Here is a 16,871-nt window from a genome sequence, read left to right as displayed (position 1 = left end):
TTATTGTTTCCTGTGTTTGGTGGCCTAGGTCTGAAAAATCTGCCAGATTCTGGGACAAAGTCTTTAAATTTTTCAAAACAAGAATTGCTGATTTATGAACATTGCTAAATGATTATATTACTTCAAATGTTATTGATATCTATAGATGTTATATAAACTTAGTGATAGACACTAGAGGCAAATACAAAAGTAAATAAAGATGAAATGGCTGTGATCAGACGAGCTATTTGATCTGATGTTGTCATTGTTCCCCTCTGGATTTAAAATGTATGATCAGAAAGCATTGTCCCTATCCCATCCCAAAGTCATCAGCCTCCCATTTTCACTCCTCAATTGCATGTTTTCCAACACAGGGGAAACTCTGGTCTTTCAGTTTCACGTCAGCAGTTTCACCCTGCATTTCTGGAAGTCTGATCAATCCATCGTGATCTCATATTGTCTGGGGAGTCTGATCTTTCCTTTCCAGTTTCACACACTTTTTAAAAAATCAGTTAGCTATATGCACATAAATGGATCTTCACACAAGGGTTGTGAATCAATGCTTGTGTATTTATTTTTTTACAGACATATCTCTCTCTGGGTCTTCTCAAAACTCTGTTTTTCTTTTTAAAAAACACTTCCAAAGAAAGATACCTGTGTGTTTCAGTTCCCCCCTGCCCCCCCCCCGAAGCTGGAGGGAGGGGGGGATGGCAGGTTCCTCTGTCTTTTTTCATGCCAATTTATCTGCCTACAGCTTTGCAGCACACCAGGTGGGGTGGGGTGGGAAAGGGGTTAGTTGAAAATATGAGTGTTTTTCAGAGAGGAGAAGGGAGGCAGTCTGAGAATGATCTTCTTCATGCCTGTGACTCCAGCTTTGCAACAAGCTTTTAAACAAAAATGCCAGCACACAGGACACAGGATGAATCTTCTCTCTTTTATTCTCTCCCTCTGACTTTGAAATGTTGAGCTATTTGAAAGCACAATTTCAAAACATTCCTTGTAGAACAGTGGCCACTTCCCTCATGCATAATGCATTACATATCCCAGCAGCCTCCTCCAGCAATCTCACTAGAAAACTGGCTGCCATCTTGCCAGGAGTTTGAAGGCATGCCTTTTAAGGGGGCAGGGTCACAGGTGTCACTTTGGAATCCTTGTTTGATTTCTGGCATTGCTGAGCTGTCAAAACAGAGTGGTGCTTCAAATATGCACTTATGTGTGAAAAACAATTTTTAAAAAAGCTTGCTGCCTGCCCACCCACTCACTCTGTGATTATTGCACAGCAATAATCTGAATTGTCAGCTACAGGGTGAGCAAGTAGTGGGGCGGGTGAAGGGTAACATGTCTGATCAAAACTCTCCATGACTACAAATAAAAATATCCCACATTACAAATAGAAGTTCTGAAAGTAAGCATTGGCTGCAGTCAGATGAGAGGCTTGGCATGATCTGGTTGTGCTTCTAATTTTTTTTTTTTGTCATAGGGATGTGGGATATAATGTGGGATATTCCCTGTGTGTTTAAGTGGTGAAGGCCAGGGTAGGAGTTCTTTATGAGACAATCTGCTTTTTTACAAAAATAGAGGTAGTTGAAATAATATGCTGATTTCTCACTAGCACTGGTCCACCCACAGGCTTCTGTTTTTCCCCAGTGCAAGCGATTGATTTCCACCAGTTGCTCCGCGAGTGCATTTTGACAGTGTTCCTTCCACAATAGTTCCATGTAAGGATTGTGTGTGTGTAACCCCCAGGAACTGGTTGGTTTCAACAAGTCAAAGTAAAGTCATTGACTGGAAGTTAGTGGGAAAGGGAGAGTCAGCTTCCTTTGTTCCAGCCTTGATAAGATTTTCTACACTGTTATCACCTAATAAAATGGAATTAGAAATTATATCTATATATAACAGCTAATTAGAATAGAAGGGATTCAATTTAGTATACCTGGTGTCATTATGTAATTATATGGTTGGTTTATGGCAATATATTTCAAACTACAGATTATAATCTTGCTACTGTGCTGTTCAGTCTGTAAGAACTGAATCCCCTTTTGCAAGCGGAGTGAATTATAACCATCATGTTGAACTAAACAAGAGAGAACTTGGCTCACCATGAAGTTTTGCAAAACTCAAATATACTATCATTTAATGTTTCTGTTTTTGTTCTCTGTTATACCCATATTTATTTATTTAAACCTTTTCTAAGATGCTTCTCCATTCACCTTAGAGTCACCAAGGCTCAGAACCACCAAACATTAAGCAAGATTAAAAACACAAATAAATATATATAAACCCATTAAAACACATAAATGAGAGGAAGCATCAATGAGAATCAGTTAGGGAATGCCAGACAAAAGAGAAAAATCTTCCTCTGCTGGTGGAAGATAATGACAAAAGGGGACAGATGAATCTCCCGGGGAGGGAATTCCACAAACTTGGTGCCATAACCAAGAAGGTCCTTTCTTAGGCTGCTACTAGGGTGGCCAGACCGTCCCGGGCGCCCGGGAATGTCTTGGTTCTGGCCCCCTATTCCCGCCTCCCGGGCTGGCTATACCGGGACCATTTAGAGGTCCCGGTTTAGCCAGCTCCGGAGGTGGTGGGCCGCGGGCGCAGGCGGGGAAGGCGGCGAGTGAGGGAGGGAGAGTCCCTGCGCGTGCGCAGGGCCCCTGCACACGCGCAGGGATGCTCCCTCCCTCCCTCGCCGCCTTCCCCGCCCGCGCGCGGGGCCTGGCGGCGGTGGCGGAGGCCTCTCCGTGGCCTCCGCTGGTCACTGGAAGCCCTCCAGAGACTCTGGAGGGCATCCAGCGACCAGCGGAGCAGCCGGCGCTGGTCCCGGAAGGCCTTCCAGAGACTCTGGAGGGCCTTCCGGGACCAGCGCCGACCAGCGAAGGCCTCTCCGCGGCCTCCGCTGGTCGCTGGAGGCCCTCCGGAGACTCTGGAGGGCCTCCAGCGACCAGCGGAGGCCGCGGAGAGGCCGCGCAGCAGCCAGTGCTGGTCCCGGAAGGCCTTCCAGAGAGCCGTCGCTGGTCGCTGGAGGTCCTCCAGAGACCAGCGGAGGCCCTCCCCGGCCTCCGCAGCCGCCGCCAGCCTCGCCAGCAGCACCAGCCGCCGGGAGGAGAGGCCGTCACCCGCCCTGGAAAAAGGTAAGCAGGGAGGGTGGGGGCCGAAAGCGGGGGGGGGGCTGGTGGGAGGGGGTGGTCTTCCTTCCCTCCCCCCTCCCTTCCTTTCTTCCTTCCTTTCTTCCTTCCTTCCCTCCCTTCCTTCCTTTCTTCCTTCCCTCCCTTCCTTCCTTCCTTCCTTCCTTCCCTCCCTCCTCCCTTCCTTCCCTCCCTCCCTCCTCCCTTCCTTCCTTTCTTCCTTCCTTCCTTCCCTCCCTCCCTTCCTTCCCTCCCTCCCTCCTCCCTTCCTTCCTTCCTTCCTTCCTTCCTTCCTTCCTTCCTTCCTTTCTTCCTTCCTTCCTGTCACTAATAACACAGGTCGAGATGCAGGACAGGAACCCGGAAGTGACCGACAGGCTGCTTCAGCGGGCCGCTGCGCCGGCCCCTTGAGCCCTACAACGATGGGACCGATGCCACAGGGACGGGCTCGAAACACTCTATAACCCCTCAAAAGAACAGCAGTCTAGCTCGCTTCCCCCGAGCCCTGCCGCCATAAGCCTCAAGGGGGCTCATTTTGCGGCATCTCCCGGCGGGAGGGTGGCACCCGCACGGGACACATATCAAATGAAAGAGGGGGCGCAGGGCTATCAGAAACAGCCGGCGGAGGGAGTCGGGAGACCACCCCACTGGGGGATCCACACCCCGAAAGTGATGAAGGTGGCGCAGATAGAGCCAACAGAGCAAACAGGACAAAATAAATAGGCTGCATTATGCAGCACAGTTGAGAAAGTGCCTTATCCCATATACTGATGAAGTATATACAGGATTTGAGAACAAAATTGTTTCCGGCGGTGATATTTGGGGGATTTTTGGGGACGTCACAGGAAGTGCTGTGAAGTCACTTCCTGTTTCCGGCAGTGGCATTTGGGGGAAATGATGTCATTTGGGGGAAGTGATGTCACAGGAAGTGATGTCACTTCCCATTTCCGGCAGGTGACGCGGGGAAATGATGTCATAGGATGTGGTGTCACTTCCTGTTTCCGGCGGTGGCATGACATCACCGGAAGTGCCGTCACCGGAAGTGACGTCGCTTCCTGTTTCCGGTGACGCGCACAGCTTTGCGCGCGCACCCCTGCCTCCCCCCTTTTCCCCCAAGGTGTCCCTGGCTGGCCTTCAGACATTATGGTCACCCTAGCTGCTACTCATCTAGCCCAGATGGCAGAGGCACCCAAAACAGAACATCTGAAAATGATCATATTGATAGGATAGGTTAATATGAGAGTTCTTAATACACACTAGATAATTGGGAAATGATACACGTAAGCATGGGCATGTTTGATATACTTTAAATACATATGCATGAGTTATACTTGTGGAAATGAAAGTTTTATTTCTCTAACTCTTCTCTAACTTTTTCTCTTCTCCAACTCTTCTCTAGCTATTTCTCTAACTTCTCTTTGTTTATGCATATATTTTATTTTATTTATTTATATATTCAGTCTCTGAATTGCTTAGGCTTCCCAATCCCCAGGTCCCAGCGGGGGATTCCCCGGTTTTACAGGCTTCCCCCCTCCCCCAGCCAGCTGGCCGGCGGGGGAAGCCCCGCCCCCACAGCCATTATGCACCTCCATGAACGATTCCCATAGGGAATGATGGGGAATTGATCTGCGGGTATTGGGGGCTCTGGAGGGGCTGTTTTTTGAGGTAGAGGTGCCAAATTTTCAGTATAGCATCTAGTGCCTCTCCCCAAAATACCTCCCAAGTTTCAAAAGGATTGGACCAGGGGGTCCAATACTATGAGCCCCAAAAGAAGGTGCCCCTATCCTTCATTATTTTCTATGGAAGGAAGGCATTTTAAAAGGTGTGCTGTCCCTTTAAATATGATGGCCAGAACTCCCTTGGAGTTCAATTATGCTTGTCACACCCTTGCTCCTGGCTCTGCCCCCATGTCTCCTGGCCCCACCCCCAAAGTCTCCTGGCTCCAGCCCCAAAGTCCCCAGATATTTCTTGAATTGGACTTGGCAACCCTAGAATTGCTTATTCCCCATGACATAAGGTTCTAGGACAGGGGTGGTCAAACTGTGGCTCAGGAGCCATATGTGGCTCTTTCACACATATTGTGAGGCTCTCAAGGTCCCCACCGCTGGATAAAACATTTATCCTTTTAAATCACTTCTCCCAAGCCAAGGCAGCTGGTGGTTTGGAAAATGCATTTAAAATTAAAGTTGCTTTCTTTTCCCTTCTCTTTCTTTCTTTCCTTCTTTCCTTCCTTCCTTCCTTCCTTCCTTCCTTCCTTCCTTCCTTCCTTCCTTCCTTCCTTCCTTCCTTCCTTCCTTCCTTTCCCCCCCCTCCCTCAAACATCTGATGTTCATGTCTTGTGGCTCTCATACATCTGACATTTATTCTATGTGGCTCTTATGTTAAGCAAGTTTGGCCACTCCTGCTCTAGGCAATTTACAGCCAATAAAAACAAGTCAAAAACAACCAAAAATAACATTACTTCAGATGGCATCTAATATTTCTTTGTTACCCCATTCCAGAGTGCAGTGCAAACTCATAGGCAGGTGAGAAGTGGGCTGAAGCAGAGATGGAGGAAAGAAGAAAAGAGGAGGGTGCAGGCTACGATGCAACTGCCACTATCCTCAACCACTATCCTCAACATCTCTGCCTTACAGGCCCTGAAGAATTGCATTAAGTCCTTCAGGGCTCTGGTGGTGTCTGGCAGACAATTCCACTGGGTCAGAGCCAGGGCCAAAAGAGCCCTGGCTCTATTTAAAGACAGCAAAATATCTTTAGGGCCAGGGACCATTAGCAGATTGACAGACATTTAAAGCTGGGTTCCCACATCTGGTTTCTCCTGATATTTAAAACTGACAACAAATCAAGCCCCCCTCCAAAAAAGAGTAAAAATAAATATTGAGCTATTGCTTCTTTCATGTTTCAGATCAAGATTTAAAGGACACAGTAGTGGACTACTGAAAATTTAGAATAGTAAGTAAATATGAGTATTTCTGTCATAGCTCAGTTGAACTGCAGTTTTGCCACATTTTTATATTCCCTTATATTATATATTCAGTGACACATTTCTAGATGATTTTACCTCAGTGCTGACAGCTTCATCTGAAGGGTTGATCAGAACTACAGTTTCTAAGACATCACTTCGGTGGTGAAGGATTTTCTGACCTGCAAATATAAAAGGAAGAAAATAAACTTGCAATTTACTTCTTACAATTAGACAAGCTCTTCTGATGGCTATTTCTTCAAGAGGCTCAGACCCCTCTCGTTTTGATTTCTTCATATTTCAGTGTTGTTATATTAAGGTTGCCAAGTGCCCCCGCTGCTGCGATGATGGACTTTCATGCACGTAGCATGGTGATAACACCTGGAAGTGACATCATTGCACCAGGGGATGTCACGCTAGGGACACTCTAGGACTTGCAATTAAACTCTATGGTACCATAGAGTTTTACTGTGATTTCTAGAGTGTCACACCAGAAACGCTCTAGGATTTGTGGTAAAACTTTATGGTACCATAGAGTTTTTAGTGAGTCCTAGAGCGTCCCCAGCATGACGTCCCCAGTGTGCACCAATGGGGTTCTTCAGGGGCGGGAGTGAATATTAAAAGAGTGAATATTAAAGTTTGGGTCTGAAAATTAAAGATTATGGCTTTAGGCCACATTACAGGTAATTTGCTCAAAATTTAGTATTTCTTCTTTTTTAAAAGTAATATTCGTGAGCACAAATAACATCCTTCCCCACAAAAAAAAAAGTTGTTGACATTTTAAATGGTATCTGGAGGCATTATAACTGCTCCTGCTCCTCAGAAAACAGCAGAGAGACTAATAAGCACTAGCACTGTGATTCTGAAGAAATGTCATCCAGGCACTTTGGCTAACAATTAGACCAACACCCAGAAAACAAACTTGGCAAAAATTAATTATATATACAAATACCGAGAAAAAGAATTCCATTGGCTGTGATATACTAGTTTATATATACACACTTAAAAACATCTATATAAAGAAATGCTGATTCAGGAATTCCTCCCCCTTAAAATCTTAAAAATGCAGCAAAACCATTTTTCAATGTAAACAAATTTCTGTGCTGAGGGTAAAGTGATGCACATGGGGGCAAAAAACCCAACTTCAAATATAGGCTAATAGGGTTTGAACTCCTTTCCACATTAGGTCATCCCCCTCTTATGTAGCCAGTTCTCCAAGAATTTACAGGGCTCTTATTACAGGGCCTACTGTAAGCTCTTGTAGGATTGGCTACATCAGGGGTGTGTGGTCTAATATGCAAAGAAGTTCCTGCTAAAAAAAAAAGAAGCCCTGGATCGATTCATGGAGGACTGTATTCAGACATCAAGATAAACTGTCTAACCTCAGAAGATGAAACCCAAAGCAGTGCCTCAGAAGGTGATCATAGTGGTCATAGAGGTTCATATGGGAGTATGCTTATCCTAATATACAACAGGGCACCTTGAATTGGGTTCAGAAACAAACTGGGAGCCAGTGGAAATGGACCAATGGAAGCATATGGTCCCTGTGACTCATTCCAGTCAGCAACCTGGCATCAGCATTCTATCCCAACTGGAGTTCCTGAACACCTTTCAGGGGCAGCCACATTGAGATGACTGCAATAATCTAATCTAGATGTTACTGGACTACAGTGGCCATATCTCTTCTGCCCAGGAAAGACTGCAGATAGAAAACCAGATGAAGCTGGAAAAGGCACTCCTAGCCATGGCCACTCCCTTCTTCCCCAGCAGTAATCCTGGGTCCAGCAGTAAGCTATGGAGCTGTTCTTTCTGGAGGAGTTCAACCCCACCCAGAGCAGAGAGCAACTTGAATCCTGAGTCAGTTCTAACACTACCCCAAAATACCCCAGAAATACCAGCCCTGATCTAAGAAGCTAAGCAAGGTCAACTCTAGAAGTACATGGATGGGACACCTCCTTGAAATACCAGTAGTTGGGAGGACAGGGGCAGGCTTTATTCAGCCACCTCTCTGAATACCCTCCAGGTCCCCAGTATGGGTCAGTCACCAAAAGTCACAATGGCTTCCAGGTGCAGAAACACACACACACTACAAAAATATCTCCAAAAACCTTAATCATTATTTTTTGGGTATTACTTCAGCCAAATACAGATCAGCGGTATCAGAGATCTGTATTCAGCTACTGATACAGCTGAGCCGGGGGGGGGGGGGGGGGGGGCTTTTTTTTTTTTTTTTTTGCTATTATTCGAGACAGCTATACTGTGAGCCAGCCCAGCAAAGGTGACATGGAGCTGAGAGCTCTGCACCACCTTAGCTGGGGCTGGCTGGCTCCTTTTGCATCTCAATTTCAACCAAGCAGCCAAGAGGAGCCAGTCAAGGATCTGACTTTTGCAAGTCATGGAGGCACCAATCTTTTTTAAAACTTGGGGTTTTTTAGGAGAGGCACCAGCAGCTATGCTGCAAATTTGGTGCCTCTAGCTCAAAAAAGACCCCCCCCTAGAGTCCCAGATACCCCCAGATTGAGTATAATGGTACCCTTAGGTATAATGGAGCTGAAATTCAGCAATCCTGAATATTATTGATATTGGAATTTGAGAATGATGGGGCATAGCAATATTAGGGGGGGTTCAATACACCTGAACCTGAAAAATACTGATTTTTTGTACACCCCTACCTAACATTCACCCTTAGCAATTCCATCTTGTCTGGATTAAGCTGCAGTTCGTTAGCTCACATTCACCCCAGAACTACTTCTAAGGACTGGTTCAGAGTTTCTACAGCCTCCTTGGGATCCACTGGGAAAAAGTGACAGAGCTGAGTTCATTCACACATTTGTGATGATCAGGGCCTCTCAGAGGTAAAGAGAGAGCCACTTTCATTTTTGAGGTTCCTTGAATTCTGTTAGTGTTTCTCTGCAACTGTATGTATAGCCTCATTTGGAGATAATATCAAAAGTCTAAATTTGAGGCCCTCTATGAATGTGAGGCCCAGGCTAACTGGTTTTCCTGGCCCCACCTGTGTTAGACACTGGTGACAACCCAGCCCAGATCTTTGGATGACTTCACCTAATAGTTTCATGTGTAAGATGGCGATGGGCAGATATAGTCCTTCAGTAGCTTCATGGAATCAGCTTATGTAAATGTTAAAAAGCATGGAAAATAAGATCGAATCATGTGTGACTCCATAGGCCAAGGAGCAAAGTAGCATTCGCTCAGCATCACCTTCTGAAATCTATCCTCCAGGCAGGGCCAAAAACCACCAAAAATAGTGCCTCCCAGTATCAACTCTGAAAGGCAATCCAAAAGAATACCATTATCCATAGTACTGAAAGCCGCTGAGAGAGTCAGGAGAATCAACAGGATCACACTTCCCTTAGCCATTTCCTGATGTTATCCAAGCTACTTCAGCAACCAAGCTATTTTGGTCCCACAACCAAGCCTGAATCCAGATTAGAAAGGGAAGGATCCAGATAGTTCTCTTCATCCAAGAAACCCTGAAGTTGCTCAACTGCCACTCATTCAGTCACATTGTTCAATAATATTACATTCAAACCTGGCTGAAAAATATTCATATTTCCTTGGTCCAGGGTAGATTTTTTTAAATAGTAGTGGACACACCATAGCTTCTTTCAAGGCTCTGGTGACCACTCCCTTTCTAAAAGTGGAAACTGTCTCTCAGACTCAGTTTGAGAGCTCCCCTAGGCAGTATTAAGCAGTCTGGAAAGGCAAAGGTCATACAAATGGTTGGTAGGCTTCAAACATTTAACAATCCTGTCCACATTCTCAGACTAAATAAATGGGAAATTATCCCAAAACAACTAGATAAATCATGCATGGGCGACATTTGTCTCTGTTACTGCTAATGTAAAGTTCAAGCTGTTATGATTATGAGAGACTTTATCTGCAAACTGTCCCAGCAGGGCACTGAGCAGTTCTCCTCCTTCTCCTGCAGGCTGAATCTCAGCAGACCTCTGAGTACCTGAAACAGCTCCACTGGCCTACACTGTGCAGACACAATAGTGGAGGAAAGCTATTGTTTCTTTGCTATCATCACTGCCATGGAGTAGGGTTTGAAATGAGCTTAGCCTTTGTCTTGTTGGATTTGTCCCAAATCTTCCTCTACCGTTGCTCCAGCTACCTCTCTTGTTTTGTTTTTTATCAAGAGGCTTCTGCACTCTAACTCCTGAGAGGGGGCACCTAGGAGAGATCACATCAACCATTGGTGACATTTCCTTATTCCAGAGGTCAGCCAGGCCATCAACAAAGCACCAACCATATCAGCAGGAAAATCCCCTAGAGCCATCAGAAAGCCATTTCACAAAGGAGCTGGATATTTTCAATGAAAATAAATTCAACTTACATGTCATATTCACCTGCTAGAGACAAAAGGTCTATTCACAATGTTAAAAAAACCTACACAGAGTAATTTACTGTGAACTATATCCTACATTTCTGGCATCGTTTCTTGGATATACAAGGGTTATGGTCTCATTTTAGAAACTGGAATAATATGCTATGCCCGCCTACATCAATTTTAGAATAATGTTAAAATGTGGAATGTAGCCAGTTATCCCTATAGACACCTTATTATGCAGTACTTGTTACTCCCTGCTAAAGATGCCAATGATCAAATGCCCTTTTAACTCAGGGAGTTAATTTCTGCAGGTCAGGTTTTGACACTTTAGCAGGATGTCTAGTGACCCTTTTCAATGCTATCGATTTTATGTTGTCCTTTCTCTACTGATCATTCACTGTATAGACAAGGTCATTCATTTTGTATAAAGTTTACATACGGGCATCATAAATAAAGGCCGTGGCAAATAAGCATGAGTGCCTCAGACTACTATTTCCACAACAGCAGTCGTTTATGTATCTTTGTGTACATCAATTCATAGATCATTGTTAACTTCCTCTGATCAGTCAACTTTGATGACAGCATAAGCTTACAATGGCACTGAATACTAATTAAAATCTTAATGAAACATCCATAGAAATTTTTGATAGAAATTTTTGAGAAAAAAAAATCTTTGAAAGATTTTCCTTGTTAAAAAGAACAGTAACGAAAACATCATTCCATTATGAGTAATTTTTATAACATGTATTTGCTAGGTTATTTCTATCATATATTTACCTATTATAGAAGCGGGAACCCACAAAGACTAGCGGGGAGGGGATCTCATCCCCCCAAGCCCCCATAGCCTCTCCTTTTTTTCTGCTTCCTTGTCTCCTTCCCACCTATCGACTTTATCTGTCTCTTTGTCTTCAGTTTTCCCTCCCCCCTCCCCCTGCAGCAGCCTCTGCTTAGGAAAGATATGGCACAATTGTGTGATGCCAGCCACTGGGCTAGGCCCACTTGCATGATAAGGAACCCCCAAGGACTTGTGGGGAGAGCACATTCTTTCCCCCTGTATCCCTACATTATTTCCCCCATCCCTTCTCTTGGCAACCCTCATATTCTCATCTTCCCCTGCCATTCACCAATCTGTCTTTTTTCTGCCTCCTAACTTAAAACTATATTTTTAAATTTATTTACTTCGCTTATACCCTGCCTTTCTCCACATTAGAGATTAAAGCAGCTTATATCATTTTCCTATCTTACTTTTTATCCTCATGACAATCCTGTGAAGTAGGTTAGGCTGAAAGCATATGACTGGCTCAACATCATCTAATGAGCTTCCATGACAAGCAAAGCAAGCTATTCCTCCCCAAGAGAGGTTGCTCAGCCAATGGAGAAAACAGAAGTTTTGCTCTGTAGCTCCTGTGCAATTGAGCAAGCCTTGCAAAGCAAGCAGTTATCCAGAAGGAAGCGAGATATAGGGAGAAGGAAGCAGATGACAGCCAGTTGCTCGGGGGCCTGATTGGAGCCCTCCGTGGGCCTGATTTGGCCCCCAGAATGCATGTTTGACACCCCTGCTCTAACCTCTACACCACAATGGCTTTAATAAGGTGGCTGCTGTTCAACAGTAGCAAGCAGCCAACTATAGGTGAGTCATGCAGGTGGCATTAAGTCACCCAGCAGTTGCTGTGGAAATTGATGCTAGGGCTCAAATAAGTCCTCCCTCAAAGGCCAAAACAGCCCCATAAGGGGCCTTGGCATCCCCACTTGTCTTTTACTGATATAAATCAAACCTAGAATGTTGTGGTTGCCTAGCAACTGCAATTAAGCGCTTCTGTTTTTAAAAGCTATAGTTGTTCTTTTTATCATTTGGGGATGTTTAAATCTCCAATGTATTTTTTTTGTTTAGGTTTCATATTTTTCTGCAAACCTGAGATGTGTTTCAGGTTTTAGAAAGATCCATCTTGTCCATTCATGAGCGCCAATCACCAAATTTAAGTATCTTCAGATCTGGCCAATTTTGCTATTAGAATATACAAGTGGGGGACCCATGAGACTTGCAGAGGGAAATTCCCATATCTCCCTTCATTGCTGAGCTTCAGGCTCAACACTCACCTTGGAGTCCACACACACTGGAAGCCACTCCAAGCCCACAGCAGTTCCCAGCAGCTGCCATTACCATAGCCAGATCCAAAGCAGTTCCCTGCACCTGCCACCACTGTGGCTCCTGGCACCCGCCAATCACTGCAGTCAGGCCCAGAGCAGCTCCTGCATCTACCACCACCAGTTTTCCAGAATCAAAGCAACTATGGTTTTGGTTTTTTGAGATTTTAGATTTTTCTGCAAACCTGGGGGGTTCCCCAAGTTTGCTGGAAAATCTTTTTAGATAACCACAAATGAGAGCCACACATAATTATTAGATGTATAGATGATATGATATATTTTGATGATATATGTGTTTACTAGCCAGTTTGGTGTAGTGGTTAAGTGTGTGGACTCTTGTCTGGGAGAACCAGGTTTGATTCCTCACTTTTCCACATGCACCTGCTGATGTGACCTTGAGTCAGTCACAAGTTCTCACAGAGCTGTTCCTCTCAAGAGCAGTTTCTGTTAGAGCTCTCTCAGCTTCACCTACTTCACAGAGTGTTTGTTGTGGGGAGTGGAAGGGAATGGAGATTGTAAGCCCCTCTGAGACTTCTTTGGGTAGAAAGAAGTCGCCTTCCCTTCCTCTGCCCACAGCAGGCACTTTGTGAGGTAGGTAGGGCTGAGAGAGTTCTGAGAGGACTGTGACTGGCCTCCTTTGTGTGAAAGAGTGGGGAATCAAACCCAGCTCTCTTAATTAGAGTTCTACACTCTTAATCACTACACCATGCTAGCTCTCTGGATCAGTGTGGCATAACAGTTAAGAGTGTTGGACTAGAATCTGGGAGACCGTGGTTCAAATTTCCTGTTTGGGTAATCTTGGGCCAGTCACAAACTCTCAACCTAACATATTTCACAGAGTTGTGTGTGGATAAAATGGAAAAAGGAAGAATTATATAAGCCACTTTAATTCCCAAGTGGGAAGAAAGGTGGGGTATAAAGTAAGTAAATAAATAATGAAACTTCTACTTCAAACAGAAAAATAAAATGTTTAACAGATTGTATTCAGTTTAGCTTTAAGTCATACAAGCCCTGTTAAAATGTTCCACTATAAAGCAGAAAGTCTTTGAAAGTAAGGTTCCACTGTACTGTGAACTGGCTTTTAAAGGGAAAAGGCCTTAATACAGGATCAGTGGGTACTAGAATACATTCTGAAAAGATTGCTCTATACGAGAAAATAGCAGCTTGAACTTAGGGTTGCCAAGTCCAATTCAAGAAATATCTGGGGACTTTGGGGACAGAGCCAGGAGACTTTGGGGGCAGAACCAGGAGACATTGGGGCGGAGCCAGGAACAAGGGTGTGACAAGCATAATAGAACTCCAAAGGAGTTCTGGCCATCACATTTAAAGGGACAGCACAACATTTAAAGGGACAGCACAACTTTTTAAATGTCTTCCTTCCACGGGAAATAATGAAGGATAGGGGCACCTTCTTTTGGGGCTCATAGAATTGGACCCCCTGGTCCAATCGTTTTGAAACTTGGGGGGTACTTTGGGGAGAGGCACTAGATACTATACTGAAAATGTGGTGCCTCTACCTCAAAAAACAGCTCCCCTAGAGCCCCCGAAACCTCCAGATCAATTCCCCATTATACCCTATGAGAATCGATCTCCACATAGGAATAATGAAGTGCTCAGAAGACATTCCCCTCCCCATTTCTGGCAACTCTGAAGGGAGGGATTGGCCTCTCTACTCACGAGTTGCTGCCAACTTCTTCAAAGTAACACAGACACACCATCCCAAGAGGAAGCCTTTCAATCGGAGACTGAAGCCTCCGGAGGGGGAAAGGCATATGGTCCTCTGGGGGCGGGGCTTCCCCCCACCGGCCAGCTGACTGGGGGCGGGAAGGAGCCTGGGAAAGCGGAAGAACCCCCACTGGGACCTGGGGATTGGCAAGCCTACCTGAACTCCTCATTCAACTTTTTATGTAAACTAGTAACATTGCCTTGGAATGGATGTTATTGATAGAAAGAATAAACAATTTCATTGTATTAATCCAAGTACATCACTTTTGGGGCTTGGACTGTTTCACAGCTAATTTATGAAACAGGAAGTTCAACTTGGAAATGGAAAAAAGGAAAAAAAACTGATTTCAGATTACAGTGGAATCAGAATGTTCACAGTATAATACATCAGTTGTTCAAATTCTGTGTTATAGATGACTGATCTGTAGACAAGCACAGTTGTTTTTAGACCATGAACAACAGCATTTTTCTTATAGGTCCCCACAGTGTAGTTTCAGAGCTTTCAGTTAAAGAATTAGCAGGGGAAATAACCATTAAGACAGGAAGTCTTTCCCTCATATCCCAATGGTTCAAACACACAATTTTTCCAGTGCTTCAGTCCCCCATGGAATGAAAACAGAAAGCGTAAATCTCACAGTCGGGCCAGATTTACTGTATGCCAAAACAAGACATTCTAAGGAGCATAAATGGAAAAATAACGCAAAGCACTGATTAGCTTCAGAAGAACTATCATATTACATCAAAACAATGACCCATGCAGCACAGTAGTCTGTCTCTATAGCAGTTGTATGCATGACAGAATAACTCAGATTATGATGAAATGCAAACGGTCTTACTTATGTAAAGCAGTTCAAAGTTAAGTGCAGATACCCATGCTGTTCAAAGGAGAAGTATTCATATGACTAAAAGAAGCAAATTGGCATAGCAGGAAATGCAGAGTGAGAGAGACCACAATTCTGGAGTAAATTTCATTGACTTTCAGTCTCATTCAGGACCAGAATTACATGTTTTTGAGAGGCGAGGATTAAAAAATGATGCCCCCTTATGAGCCCATTCTATCTTATGCGCTCATAGAATAGAACGGACTCTATATCCAATTTGATGCCCCCCCTCCGGCAGTGCCCAGGGCAAGCGCCCCCTCTGCTCCCCCCTAGATCCGGCCCTGGTCTCACCTACATACCAATTAAATGAAAATACAACCACTGGGAATAGGGATGGGCATGAATGGGCTCATAAACATATGTTTTTATATATGAAGCTGCCTTCTACTGAATCAGACCCTCAGTCCCTCAAAGTCAGTACTGTCTACTCAGACTGGCAACGGCTCTCCACAGTTATCCAGCTGAGATTTTTCATGCTTACTTCCCTGGACCCTTTTTAGTTAGAGATGCCAGGAATTGAACCTGGGACCTTCTGCTTACCAAGCAGATGCTCTACCACTGAGCCACCTTCCCTCCCCTAAACTAAAGTTCATCATGAATTTTGGCTGATCAGTGGTTTGGGAAGTGATGTTTGTGGAAAAGTGGCCAGGACGAACATTCCACAAATTTTCATGCTGCTCATCGTGGTTCAGGAATGGATACATTTCTAGACTGACTGTTTCTGGTTGAATTAAACAGTCTATGAAACTTCAAAGCAATGGGGAGGGGGATACTCCAGCCTTGGAAACAGTAACAGGAGCCCTCCAAAGCTTAACAGGCAATGCTGGCTGACAATAACAGAGTTCTTTTTCTGCTCTATGAGATCAGAATACTATGTATCAGTTCAGCTCCTCAGCTTCTCTGTTGTTGGCAGTTAGTAGGGTTGTCAGGTCAGACTAAAGAAATATCTGGGGACTTTGGGGGTGGAGCCAGGAGCAAGGTTGTGACAAGCATGATTGAACTCCAAAGGGAGTTCTGGCCATCACATTTAAAGGGACCACACAGCTTTTAAATGCCTTCTCTCCATTGGAAATAATGGATAGGGGCACCTTCTTTGGGGGCTCATAGAATTGGACCCCCTGGTCCAATCTTCTTGAAACTTGCAGGGTGCTTTGAGGAGAGGCATTGGATGTTATGCTGCAAATCTGATGCCTTTATCTAAAAACAACAGTCCCCCCAAGAGCCCCAGATACCTGCAGATCAATTATCCAATATACTCTATGGGAATCAGTCTCCATAGGGAATAATGGAGTGCCCAACAGACATCTCCCTCCCCACCCCCTGCTTTCTGATAACCCTGTAGCGGGAGGAGGGCCTGCAAACTGGAGGATCCCCTGCCCCCAACTGGGGATTAGCAAGCATAGCAGTTAGACAGAGAAGTAGGGAACTTGTTAAAAACAGAGCACATTCCTGACTGTGAACACCTCTTGCCTGCTGGGGTTTGGGTGTTAGATGGACTGAGAGTTCATGGCCATGCAAGAGAGGTCAGCCCAGATGACAGCCTTGCATGACTAATACTCCAGGGGATCTGCGGAAGAAGGCACAGGGGACTTAATGAGGTGCTCCCTCACCATCACCTCTGCTGAATCTCTGCCACTGCATGCCTGGAATTCCTGCTGCTGCCTGATTCACTACTGACAACCAGTAGTATGGCTTCTCCCTGG

General features: G+C 44.9%; 1 protein-coding gene across 1 annotated transcript in view; it reads right to left on the bottom strand.

Moving 5' to 3' along the window:
- Positions 1-16,871, bottom strand: part of LOC132569568 (microtubule-associated protein 1B-like) — a 103,898-nt gene that overhangs the window by 19,950 nt on the left and 67,077 nt on the right. Inside the window, exon 3 of the mRNA XM_060235781.1 lies at positions 6,166-6,248. Coding sequence (XP_060091764.1) covers positions 6,166-6,248 — 83 coding nt within the window. The remainder of the gene's footprint in view (positions 1-6,165; positions 6,249-16,871) is intronic.

This window comes from Heteronotia binoei, chromosome 4, assembly GCF_032191835.1.
Source record: "Heteronotia binoei isolate CCM8104 ecotype False Entrance Well chromosome 4, APGP_CSIRO_Hbin_v1, whole genome shotgun sequence".
Lineage (NCBI taxonomy): Eukaryota > Metazoa > Chordata > Lepidosauria > Squamata > Gekkonidae > Heteronotia > Heteronotia binoei.
The sequence above is the reverse complement of the archived record's forward strand: the minus strand, read 5'-3'. Positions and strand labels throughout refer to the sequence as shown.